The sequence below is a fragment of the Muntiacus reevesi genome, chromosome 3 (assembly GCF_963930625.1).
Source record: "Muntiacus reevesi chromosome 3, mMunRee1.1, whole genome shotgun sequence".
In the NCBI taxonomy this organism is placed as follows: Eukaryota; Metazoa; Chordata; class Mammalia; order Artiodactyla; family Cervidae; genus Muntiacus; species Muntiacus reevesi.
This window is the reverse complement of record NC_089251.1, coordinates 191,672,691-191,686,871: the sequence shown is the minus strand read 5'-3', so window position 1 is coordinate 191,686,871 and position 14,181 is coordinate 191,672,691. Positions and strand designations below refer to the sequence as shown.

The window sequence follows — 14,181 nt, the reverse complement described above, 5'->3', positions numbered from 1 at the left end:
AACCTACTGCAAAACTGCCAAAAGTTCCCAGATCAAATGATAATAATTGTTCATATTCCTTAGCCAGGCATTCAAATTGCTCCATAGTTAGGCCTCAAAGTAGAATTTCAGGGTCACATCAGACTTCCCTGTGAAATACTGTGTCGTGGTCTATATGTAACAATAGCCCTCGAGAGCATGTCTTTACCTATATCACACTCTCTGCTTGAAATGCTCATATTTATATTCAACTATCCAAACCCTACCCATCCATCACTGGTAAGATGGATGTCTGCCTCTTCCACAGTTCATTCCCTGACTGGTAAAGTCAAGAATGAGGCTGCCTCCTCTGTCCTACACATTAAGACCATGCCATTCATATGGCACTTTACAATCTATGCTGTGTCTGTTTCTTGAACAATTACTTGATTATATCAGCTGGGTACTGGCCATGGTCCTGGCTATAGAAATGCAATAGTAAACAAGCAAAAGGGAAGAGCCTTTGACTTAGTTACTTGAGAGGTGGAGGCAGATGTTAGGAATGCAATAATATACTGAAGAAATGTGCAGATGCACTGCGGACAGGAAATGCCTGGGCCCTAAGGCTGAAGAGAGCATGAGCAAGTGAAAGCGAGTGAAAGCAAGTCAGGGCTGCTCGAGTTTGGTGAGTAAAGGAGAATCTGGACTGGGGAGGTGGGCAAAGCCAGATGACAATGGGCCTTGGAGACTGTGATGAGGCATCTGGAACTAATACTGCCTAACCAAGAAGCCGTAAGAATCAGAAGAGCAGTCAGTCTGTCAGCTATTGTGTGAAGACTGACTCAGAGGAGGAAGTGCTCATGGGGGGAGACCAGTGAGCACTCTTTACAAAAGTATGGTAAAAAGCTCACAGATACACAGAGCAACTAGTGATTCCCAGATAGCTCAGTTAGCAAAGAATCTGCCTGCAATGCAGGAGGCCCCAGTTTGATTCCTGGGTCAGGAAGATCCGCTGGAAAAGGGATAGGCTATCCACTCCAGTATTCTTGGGCTTCCCTTGTGGCTCAGCTGATAAGGAATCCGCCTGCAGTGAGGGAGACCTGGGTTCGATCCCTGGGTTGGGAAGATCCCCTGGAGAAGGGAAAGGCTACCCAACTCCAGTATTCAGGCCTAGAGAATTCTATGGACTGTATGTATAGTCAGTGGGGTCACAGAGTTGGACACCACTGAGTGACTTTCACTTTCACTTTCCCTGACTACCAGTCCGGAGATGGGAGGGGGAAGGGGCAAGACAGGCATATGGGATTAAGAGATACAAACTATGATGTACAAAATAAGTAACAAAGATATATTGTACTACACAGGGAAATAAAGCCATTATTTTGTAATAACTTTAAATGGAGTATAATCTATAAAAGTATTGAATCATTATGTTGTACACCTGAAACTAATATATTATAAATCAATTAAACCTCAATAAAAATAAAGTCTCAGCACATAGAAATTTTTTCTTAATTTAAAAAAAGTAAAAAGTACAGTAAAAATAAAATGGCGATATGGATGAGAGCAATGACCCTGACAGCAAAGAAAGTGCTGAGCACCCAAAGGATATGTAGTAAAACTCAGAAAATGAAAGAAGCAGCCTATTAACATATGTATATCTAGCTGCTATATTTCACCCAACAATGTGAGTATATTTCAGACCACTGTCTTGAACAAATATTTGTTCTGCACATACTAATAGTAGGTGTTACAAAAAGATCTTTTGAAAACTTAGAGCTAAATACTCTGGAGAAAAAATATTATAAAACAAAATCAATGGATTTTCTTTTGTACTGGAAAGTAACTATCATCTGACTTTTAAGCATTTTGGAAAAAACTGAGAGAAACCTGAATAAGATAAGAATGTGAAAGTATGCATGTATTTGAGGGGAAAAAAAGAAAATCCAGGTGGAGGAAATAACAACTATAATAGTACAATGGCAGGAGTATGCTTGCTGTGGATTAAGGAGGTGAGTGATAGAAAAGAAATTTTGAGTGGTATCCAGAGTATATTTCATTTAAATTCTTTGGACCAGAAAAGCACTGTGATTTTTCTTCTTCACTAATGTGAAGGAAATTCACTGGAGGGGGTAGCAGGTAAAATAAAAATAGTAATGGTTCTGTCCATACGCACATGATTATGATAGAATATCCAAGTGGCAATTAGGAAAATGTAAATAACCATGTGGGTAAAATTTCTTCCTAACAGTGGTACAGGTAATTATTCATTTACTGTTTCTTTGTTGTTTTAACACAGGACAGATTTTGTGCCATTACAACTAAATCTAATTCTGAATTGCACAACACTACAGAAAAGACAACAAAATATGTTCTTTGTTGAGGGCTCAGAAGGCAGAAAACAAAGCAAAACAAAGTTATCTTCTAAATTATATCCTAAAGTTAAATACAACCCTGTCCCTACAGCCCATGAGAGATAAGGCCACTTCTGTAGGCCATAATTTCTCTAAAATGAACATCAGAGCTAAGAGAAAGCTGTATAAGGAGAAATTGTAATGGATTTATGCCCTGAGAAAAGCTGCTCATACTTTGCCACAATTATTTAATCTCTGTCTAGTCCTCAGCCTCCAAATCCTCATGTTCAACATTAAAATGTTATAATTTTTTTTCTTTTTTATAAAAACTAGTTAACTATGAACTAAACACAATCCATGCACAGAATTAACAGAATATAAATGTTTATCTGTACTTATTTGTGTTGACCTTCGACTGTTTTTATTTCTTACTAGTCCAAATGTTTCTCAGAAAAGGAAATAACATGATTTATATTAACCCAAATGGAAAGGAAAGTTCTTTCTATGGTAAAAATATGATAAGCTTTGCTGAATAAGTTGGTTTTGACTGATTTACCTGATATTTACTTCCACTTAACATTTCATCAGTGGTTTCTGTTTCCATGTATTTCCTAGTTTGTGCTTAGAAAGTCAGGTTCCTGATGCCATTTCACTAGTAAGCTGAATGTGGATTAGCTAGTTTTTAAAAAGATGTGAACATCTAACTTGTAAATAGTTCATGTTAACTGAAAAAAAGTTTAACACTGAAACATCTGCCAATCATACACTGGTTGGGAAGCCTGCTATTACTGACTCTAGAAGATGAAGTGGTGGAAAAGTGGAAGAAATTCAAGATCTACAATTAATGGAGTCCAGTCCAACCACACCACTTATACCACCATCAGCACACACATATCATTGAAAACTATGAATTATCTCTCTGCTTTGATGATTTACTCCAGTCTATCAGCTATAGAACTTCAGTTTCACATTTGGTAAGACTCTCATAGTACAAATTATATGCCACATTATATACCAAAATAGTGCTTAATAAGTTTGGTAAATATCCATTGGTATATTTTCTACTTATTGGAGGATATTATTTTTCCCTTTATAAATTAAAAATCTGACCAAAATCAAAGTCAAAACCCTGTGCCCAAATATTTAAGAATTCAGCATTCTCCTATACAATTAATTAAATTATACATTGCTTGAGAGCTGAGATTATGTCTGAGGTTTCTCAGTAATTTCCTGATGCCTATTATAACCAATTTAGTGAAAGTCGCTCAGTCATATCCGACTCTTTGCGACCCCATGGACTATACATACAGTCCATGGAATTCTCTAGACCAGAATACTGAAGTGGGTAGCTCCAGGCAGCTACCAGGGATCGAACCCAGGTCTCCCACAATGCAGGCGGACTCTTTACCTGCTGAGCCACAAGGGAAGCCCAAGAATAGTGAAGTGGGTGGCCTATCCTTTCTCCTGTGGATCTGCCTGACCCAGGAATCGATCCAGGGTCTCCTGCACTGCAGGTGGATCCTTTACCAACTCAGGTAGCCCCTCACCATTCTAAGTACTCAATAAAGGCTGTTAGTTGATTTTTCAATGAAATTACAAATTGACCTCATTGCCTCCTTTTTGGTTTGGGCTAAGAGAAAGAAAAAGAAGGAGCAGAGAGGGGAATATAAATTACAAAATCTGGGACGTTGACATAGATCCTTCAGAAGAAATATTTATCACAAACTCCAAGAAAATAGAATTGAGAGGCTCAGAAGAAAAGTGCAGACCTATAAACAGTGCTCTGAAATCAAATTCCCTAGAGTTCAACAGGGGGCTTCCCTGGTAACTCAGAGGGTAAAGAATCTGCCTGCAATGCAGGAGACCTGGGTTCAGTCCCTGGGTTGAGAAGATCCTCTGGAGAAGGGCATGGCAAACCCACTGCAGTATTCTTGCCTAGAGAATCCCCATGGACAGAGGCGCTTGGTGGGCCACAGTCCATGGGTCTGCAGAGTCGGACATGACTGAGTGGCTGAGCACAGAGTCCAGCAAAAAGAATGATTTGGCACATGATCATCCTGTTAGCTCTTTGATCCTCTTAAATTCTTAAGAACAAAGTGCCAACGAAAGCAAAGTCCTCAAAGACACATTCCAAAAAAAACCATGATCAGTGCCTCAACTGCTAAACATTAGACAGAGCTCTACATCTGATTCACCTATGCAAATACACTCAGAAATTCTTTGAGAAAGAACTCTTATTGCATTTTCATTTTTAAAACAAACAAGAAAATAAATAGCATGAAAATCACTGCTCTAGGGAGACAATGCTGTACTCTGTCACTTTCAGCAAAGAAGACAAGGGAACATGAAGGAGGAGAAATTTAATAGGAAAAATTATTTGGAATAATGGAGCACAATAGTGGATAGAACAGTGTTTCAGTAATAAAATACTACCTAAAATAAAGGACATCCAGTATCCTTTTGCTCATTGAGAATTTAAAAATGTTCCAGACATCTTGTACATTGAATGGAATCACCTGAATTACAAGCAGCTCCTATGGATGAGAGGAGACTTCAAATATTCCTTTTATCATACTCAAGGGTACCAATATAGCATTTTTACACATGCCACATTACACATGTCTCCTCCAAGTTTGACACATTTGGTATCCCCTGACTGACTGCAGGTATCTCCCTAATGCAGGGGCAGTTGGGGAAAATTTGTATGTGGTTTATACTTGTGTTCTTACGCTTAAACTGAATTCTCCAAGATAACTCTAAATTTGCTGTCAAGTTGACTAGTTTTTACAACAGAAGCAAAGAAAAGGGATTTTTAAGTCACTGTTAGAAAAAGAATCTATACATGAATTCAAGAGTCAGCTTGAATGAAAACTAGCTGTGCTATGAAAACTAGCTAACAATCAACAGTGTGTGGTATTAAAGAGAAGGCTAAAGGATGCAAGCTAGAAATTCCATGGCTTTTCAACCACCAGCTAACAAGAGTGTTAATATGTGTGTTTTCCACTTCTCAAGTGCCCTTGTTTCTATTATAAAAACACTAAAATGAGAGCATCAGATATGATTTTTAACTGATATATACAAAAGATTACAACAAGTTGGTTAAATCAAGTTGTTTTTCAGGTGAGAAAAAAATCCATGCTAAACAAAAAGTCACCCTCCTAGTTCATATAAGACTGGTTCAGATACTACAAAAAACAAAGAGCCACCATCTTTTCCTCTATCCCAGTAATCTTCCCTCCATAGTAATCTTCCTATTCCCAGTAATCCCAGGTAAGGCAGGGATGTAGTTCATCATTCATTCCTTATATCTTTAAGAGTCAGCCCCACTGCTCTGACTTCAGCTACATTTTATTTATGAATTTTGAGGACAGTATCACTTATATTTATGTAAAAAATATGCCAAATGCTGTAGCAAACAAAGACGGACTAGACAGACACTAATGGAACATAAATTATACATGATTGCAATAAGGGTAGAATCTGAAAGGTTCAAATGCAAACTTCGTGTTAATTTGGACAGCTTTCCTTCACAGGTGTAGTGGGTAAGCTGTAGAGTACCTACAAGCAACTCCATTAACAGTGCGTCATTCCCCACAAAGTCCAATTTTGTACTGTTCCCTGATTTGTTACAATAACGCCCTTCTCCCACATTACCGAGTTCCAAACTCTGCATGTCCTTCAAGGTAAAGTTGTACCTTTTGTGAAAAACATCCTCAGTTCCTCTTTCATGTGAGCAGAATTATGACTCCCTCTGAATAACAATGATATCCTCTGCAGTCCCACTCACAAAAGTCCTCTACTGGTTATTGCAGTCATCTCTCCATATGCAGTCATGCAATCTTTGATATGTGTGAGAGGTGGTAACCTTTCTATCCCCATGAGGATGAGACCAAAGGATATGGCTATCCTGTGACCATCAATGGACCCTGACTTAGCCAAAACTATGAACTTCAGAGTGAAGAATAGGAAAAGAACCTGGATCTCTCACGATTAAATGAACCAACCCTGAAGCCTATCTCTGTAGCTTTCAGTTATAAAAGTCAGCAAATACCCTTATCCTTAATTTGTATTGTCCTGCAAAGCTTTCACTTTTCACTTTCATGCATTGGAGAAGGAAATGGCAACCCACTCCAGTGTTCTTGCCTGGAGAATCCCAGGGACGGGGGAGCCTGGTGGGCTGCCGTCTATGGGGTCGCACAGAGTCGGACACAACTGAAGCGACTTAGCGGCAGCAGCAGCAGCAAAGGGAAATACCAACAAAAATCCAAAGTCCTTGTGATTCCAACACTGAAATTTGCTTTACAGGGCCACTTCCACTGGTACATGTGTTGACATTCACTTCATTTTACAGCTAGAGGTCAGTGGTATTCATTAGGAATAGATAACAGTATTAATTTAATATGTATGTCCAGCGAATTTTAATAATGGCTATTACACACCACTGAAATGTTGTCTAAGCAACAACAAAGACAAAGAAAAGACTTTGCCTTTCACATTAAAGAACTTCAAAAATGTAATTAAGAGTTTCACAGATAGAAATAATAGAAAAGCATAGGTAACAAATGGGAATAGAAATTGAGTGTCAGTTGTAGCAATCAGAATTTTATAAGTTTATTGTGGGTCAGTTGGCTAGAAATTTAGTTACATCTTTGATTCAGCCAGGTGGAAAAGAAAGGAGATCAAGAATGAGAATCTAATTTATGTCTGAGGAGGCCTTACAAATAACTGAGAAAGGAAGAGAAGCTAAAGGCAAGGATAAAAGGAAAGATATACCGATTTGAATGCAGAGTTCCAAAGAATAGCAAGGAGAGATAAGAAAGCCTTCCTCATTGATCAATGCAAAGAAATAGCATGGGAAAGACAACAGATCTCTTCGAGAAAATTAGAGATAACAAGGGAACATTTCATGCAAAGACGGGCACAATAAAGGACAGAAATGGTATGGACCTAACAGAAGCAGAAGATATTAAGAAGAGGTGGCAAGAATACACAGAAGAACTGTACAAAAAAGATCTTCATGACCCAGATAACCACCATGGTGTGATCACTCACCTAGAGCCAGACATCCTGGAATGCAAAGGCAAGTAGGCCTTAGGAAGCATCTCAACGAACAAAGCTACTGGACGTGATGGAATTCCAGCTGAGTTATTTCAAATCCTAAAAGATGATGCTGTGAAACTGTTGCACTCAATATGCCAGCAAATTTGGAAAACTCAGCAGTGGCCACAGGACTGGAAAAGGTCAGTTTTCATTCCGATCCCAAAGAAAGGCAATGCCAAAGAATGTTCAAACTACCACATAATTGCACTCATCTCACACGCAAGCAAAGTAATGCTCAAAATTCTCCAAGCCAGACTTCAGCAATACCTGAACCGTGAACTTTCATATGTTCAAGCTGGATTTAGAAAAGACAGAGGAACCAGAGATCAAATTGCCAACATCCTTGGGATCATCAAAAAAGCAAGACAGTTCCACTTGCTTCTGCTTTATTGACTATGCCAAGCCTTTGACTGTGTGGATCACAAACTGCGGAAAATTCTTCAATGTATGGAAATACCAGACCACCTTACCTGCCTCCTGAGAAATCTGTATGCAGGTCAAGAAGTTACAGTTAGAACTAGACAGGGAACAATGGACTGGTCCAAAATTGGGAAAAAGAATACGGCAAGGCTGTACATTGTCACTCTGCTTATTTAACTTATATGCAGAACACATTACGTGAAATGCCAGGCTGGATGAAGCATGAGGGGGAATCAACATGCCAGGGGAAATATCAATAAGCTCAGATATGCAGATGACACCACCGTTATGGCAGAAAGTGAAGAAGAACTAAAAAGCCTCTTGACGAAAGTGAAAGAGGAGAGTGAAAAACTTGGCTTAGAACTCAACATTCAGAAATCTAAGATCATGGCATCTGGTCCCAACACTTCATGGCAAATAGATGGGGAAACAATGGAAACAGTTAGAGGCATTTATTTTTGGGGGCTCCAATATCACTGCAGATGTGACTGCAGCCATGAAATGAAAAGATGCTTGCTCCTTGGAAGAAAAGCTATGACCAACCTAGACAGCATATTAAAAAGCAGAGACATTACTTTGCCAACAAAGGTCCATCTAGTCAAAGCTATGGTTTTCCCAGTAGTCATGTTAGGGATGTGAGAATTGGACTATAAAGAAAGCTGAGTGCCGAAGAATTGATGTTTTTGAACTGTGGTGTTGGAGAAGACTCTTGAGAGTCCCTTAGACTACAAGGAGATCCAACCAGTCTATCCTAAAGGAAATCAGTTCTGAATATTCTTTGGAAGGACTAATGCTAAAGGTGAAACTCCAATACTTTGGCCACCTGATGCAAAGAGCCGACTCATTAGAAAAGACCCTGATGCTGGGAAAGACTGAAGGCAGGAGGAGAAGGGGACGACAGAGGATGAGATGGTTGGATGGCATCACCAACTCGATGGACATGAGTTTGAGTAAGCTCCAGGAGTTGCTGATGGACAGGGAGGCCCGGCGTGCTGTGGTCCACGGGGTCGCAAAGAGTCGGACATGACTGAGCGACTGAACTGAACTGAGCATTTCACTGTATACATGTACCACGTGGCAGAAACCAACACAGTATTGTAAAGCAATTATCTTCCAATTAAATTTTTTTAAAAGAATGAGAATCTATAACATAACAGACTACAGGTGGTGCTTTTTATCTGAAGTTTATAAACACATTTCAATGTGTATTTCACATTTTTTACACTTCCATCTTGTAGAAACACTGAGCAAACCATCTGCTCTTCATTTCATCTCTGTAAAATCTTTGTCAATAAAGATTGGCTTCCACAAACTGAAAATGTTATCATTACTCAAAATGATCTGGAAGCAAAGCTAAAGTCATGATAAATTATATTCTATTTCAGCATTTTTTTTTCTTCCTCTGTCTGTGGGAACACAGAGATCAATACTCTTCAACATGAGAATTCTGCAGTGAAATTTTCATTTGTAACAAACAGCAACCAAAGAGCCTTAAGCATGCCCTGTCACTTTCAGTTTAGGAGAAAATGCACTAATAAACTCTTACCCTTGGGTCATCTTTGACAACAGGCAATACTATGCCAGATCTTATTAAAGACTATTCGTATCACTGCCCCAAAAATTTCCTTTAAAATTACCATCTTTTTTATCCATGTAACAGGATGTCAGCTTTGAAAGTGCCAATGAGAGACAAGACTTGTCACCATAGTTAATTCTCAGCACTATTTCAACACCAGGAGAGCTGACCCCAAAGGGTGTATTTTGTGGTTAGCAATATTTATTTGGTGGTTATTGAACAAACAAGAGAATTTATTGCTTCATATTAGTTTTCAAATCAAACTCCAAGCAAAGTATCACCTGTAAGTGTTAAATATACATCAAAGTAAAATATACGAAAAAGAAAAGGAACAGTGCCCAAACTATCAAAATATGTTTCTAAAATGTAAACAGATTCTGGATAGTAACTCACAGCACCATCATATCTTTACCCAACAAGTACAATATAAAATGTAAAACAAAATGCAGGTTAAATGGCCGGAACGTCATAAAAAAACAAAAAGGAAAAAAGGGGAAAGAAAAATAGCTAAGATTTTCTATGAAATTCAGAGTTTCCTTTTATAAATGTTATTGAAATAATTAGTTACTTCTCAAGTAGCACTCCTAGAATAGCCATAATATAGATACTCTAAGTAAAGAAAAGCAAGCTCTGATAAAATCTACATTTCAATTCAGTTAAACAAGGGAGATCTAATAATCCAAAATAAATCTCTTTTAAAATAAACAGGCACTAAATGCCTATCTGAAAGAAGGAAATTTATGTTTAAAGGGAGCACCTAGATAAAGCCTTCAACTCAAACTTTTATAACTGCTAAATACATCAGAGGCCACTTCTTCAAAAATTTTTATATCTATAGATCTATACTTATGCCTCTCTCTATATATATGGGTCAGGACGATCCATATATATATGGGTCAGGATGATCCCCTGGAATAGGAAACTGTACCCCACTCCAGTATTCTTGCCTGGAAAATTTCGTTGGCAGAGGATCCTGGAAGGCTACAGTCCCTGGGGCCACAAAGACTCAGACACAACTGAGCAACTGAGCACACACACACACGCACGCATGCACACACATACACACACACACACACACATATAAAATGGTAGGTTACTCAAAAGCACTCGAGTTGCATTATTAAAAGCTACTGTCTCTGTCACTGGCTGCATATCATGAATGCACATACAGCCTCATGAAGATACAGAGAGCACAATGATTCAAGAGCACACCCACCTTCCCATATCCATAGCATATTAATCACTCTGAACATTACCCAAGGACACCTTCAGGTTTTTCAAAGGTATCGTCAGGCTCAGGAGAGAAGGATGCAGGAAAAGGGCTCACCAAAGATGAATATACAAACATATATGAATATATGCTAAATTGTTTACCTAAACACTGGAGTTAAATATTACCATATTTTCTTGTTAGAATGAATTGGGGCTGTGATTTCATTAACGAAAGCATGTGCTATAAGGTGACTCTGGAGCTACAAGCAAAGTTTTATTTATAATAGAGTTCTATTCAATTTACAAAGATAAACTTTTCTTTTTTAATGAGCTACAGAATCTCTCAAGACAAAAGCATTACAAGCAGCTAATAGCATTATTTAATAATGCTAATGTGAGATAAAGCTTTGGTGGAAAGGAATGAGCCCAGTACCAGGAGTTAAGAAACATGGAATTAAATTCTGGCTCAGCCAGTTATTAGATCTTTGTGGCCTTGGGCAATTATCAAATAGTCTGAATTTCAATTTTCTTCTAAAAGTACTAAAGGTTAAAGTATTAAAATCAAGTAAATCTAACAATGAAATAATACACGTAAAAGACATTTGATGTTAAGCATTATAAAATGTATTAACTTGAATGTAGATTATCTCATTTTCTCCTTCTAGCCTCTAAGCACTGACACTTGCCTTGCGCTCTGCCTGGGATCCTTCTTTTTCTTACCCCTGTCCCTCAAAACTACAACCTTCATCTGAGCAACTTTTTCTCAACTTTCAGATTCTATCTCAAAGAAAGTCAATGACAAAAGCCTTCCCCAACACCTCTGACAAATCTCAGTCCAGATGAAATGTTTTTGTTAAAATCTGCCAAACTTCTCCTTGAAGAGACTTATATGGTTTATAATTATTTTCATTGTTATTATAAACAATTGATGCATCATAATCTATTCATCAAAAGTTGCTTTTCCTCTAAATTTTCACATGGCTGATGTCCTCATTTTTGAAGGATTCAGCTCAGTTGTCATGTTCACAAAGAGGCCTTCCAGATCATCTTAACTAAATCATCAATCCCCCTCATTTCATATGTTTATTTTTATTCATAACACATCCCATGATGTGATACTACAATTTCATATATGTTGTGCCTATTATACCTCAGTGTTAAGCTACATAGGGAAAAGAAAGTGAAGTTGCTCAGTCATGCCCAACTCTTTGTGACCCCATGGACTATACAGCCTGCCAGACTCCTCCATCCATGGGATTTTCCAGGCAAGAATGCTGGAGAGTTGGTTGTCAGTTCCTTTTCCAGGGGATCTTCCTGACCCAGGGATCAAACCTGGGTCTCCCACACTGCAGGCAGACTCTTCACCATCTGAGCCACCAGGGAAGCCCTACATACATAGGGGAGGGTCTTTGCATTTTGCTAACCATTGTATCCCCACAACCTAGAACAGTGAATTATATAGGGACTCGGTCAATGTTCAGTAAATGTAATACACATTGTGCACTTGTACTTGTTTTTCCAGTACTTGTTAAAGAAAAGTACCAATATATCATAATCCCTCACCAATTCCTCTGGTATCCTTAAACTGATGGCAAAATAAAGGATTTTATATATGTTTAGCCCTGTTGGAGTATTAAATAGATTTCTTTTGATAAAAATCACTTACTGAAAACTTGCGTGATACACTATATAACAACAGTCTTATTTTGACCTTAAGACATTCTCAAAACTTTTATAATGATATGGTTTTTACAGAGATTTAAGATAAAGAGCACTAGATTTAAAAATCAATCCAAATATCTACAAAAGTTGCTTCTGTTCTAATGAAGCCATGCAATTTCATGAAGTGAAAGCAATTTTACTTTACCTCTTACAATAAGTTGAGCAAAATTGGACACACCAGAGCCTCGTTCTGACTGAGTTACACAGCGATACAAATCCTGGTCAGTTTTTGTCACTTCTTGCAATCTAAAGGAAGCAGCAAATCTTCTGTGATTGATGTTCTTAGTCTGAGCCACAGGTATATCTTCACCATTTCGTCTCTGTAAACAAAAACCAATCTTCTATAAAACAGGGTTTTAACATTTCCAGAAATTTAAAGCATCTTGGCAACCAACATCTGTGATAACTTACTATTTGTTAAAATTAGGATGAAAATATCTGTGTAGCCCCACAAATTTTCACTGTTGTCTTTCAATCACAAAAAGGATGTAAGTTAATATTGGTATCCCTTAAGGGGTATAGTGCTAAACTATAATAGTAATCTCAGTTTTCCATAAAATTTCTATTAGCCCAAAGTATATGAATTAGCAGAACAGATAATGGCTTCTTAGCAAATAATTCACTGCCATCTCCCTTCTCCCAGGCTTTATATATATAAAGTCTTCTTTTAGCCCTTTAACTGCACTGCATGTGCTTAATAGGTTTGTCCCTTTCAGGAGACCGAGTCCATGGTCGATGCATCTCAGTATTCTAAATGCATAGCATGCGATCATGACAGGATGACTATAAAATACTAATGAATAATTTACAGTCAAGCCAAAATCTGTACTCTTTACAAACTTTTATCTCTTTGGCATTAATGACAGCCAATTTATACCATTTAAAAGAAGTAATCAAAGGAACCTAAAAGTTAAAAGCAAATCTGTCAACTTTCAAAATGAACTATTGGAAAACATATTTATAATATCAGGATGCTTCACACAAGACCATAAAGAATGTGGTTGACAAATTCAACTATAGTAAAATTGCTAACTTCTATATATTGAAAGATATCATATATAAAGTGAAAAAAGCAATTCACAAACCATGATAAGGTATTTGTCATGAAAATAACCATCAAAGATAAACAGTCAGGTAATGTAAAATTCTTCTACAGTTCAATAAGGAAAAAGACAAATAATCCTGTCAACAGATGGACAGGCTATAAAGAGAGAAAATGTGTATGTATAATAACCATGAAAAGAGATCCTCAGCCTAAATTTAAAAATTCTTTTAGTCAAAGATAGCACAAAGGGCAAAGAAAAGCCACAACTATGAAAGATAAATGGCCATGATCCTCATTCTCACTTCTGGTAGGTAAAATGCTAAATATTCTTGGTATCCTTTTACATTATTTGATGTATCATCTCATCAAATAGTGTAAAATAGAATAGCAAAATTACCTGTGGAAGTGTAAATGGTTAGTCATGTTAGAAAATTATTTGCTACTATCTAGTAAAGCCGAAGATACATACAACATAGAACTGAATAGGTCCATTTTTACATTTGGGTCACCCTTTCATTTGTGATCACAGATATGTACAAGAATGCTCAACTCAGAATCATTTGTAATAGTTAAGTATGGGAAAGATCCCATAAAATATACCTGAGTAGTGGATAAATGAACTGAAATTTATCCAATCAGTAAAATTCAACATGGCAGTTAAACTAAGCAAACTAAAACCAGTACAGTCCCGGTAAAAAATGTAAAACATCTCCTATATTCCTCTGAAATATATGTTTAAATCTTAGGGGGAAAGTTGCTTAGAAAAATTAAGAGACAAAAATGCAAAATGTCAG

At 37.5% G+C, this 14,181-nt stretch overlaps 1 protein-coding gene across 2 annotated transcripts in view; it reads right to left on the bottom strand.

Annotated features, from left to right (window-relative positions):
• The window catches only part of PTPRK (protein tyrosine phosphatase receptor type K), a 604,099-nt gene that overhangs the window by 257,584 nt on the left and 332,334 nt on the right, over positions 1-14,181 (bottom strand). For both annotated transcript variants that reach the window (XM_065931350.1, XM_065931351.1), the window contains exon 6: positions 12,488-12,662. In XM_065931350.1, coding sequence (XP_065787422.1) covers positions 12,488-12,662 — 175 coding nt within the window. The remainder of the gene's footprint in view (positions 1-12,487; positions 12,663-14,181) is intronic.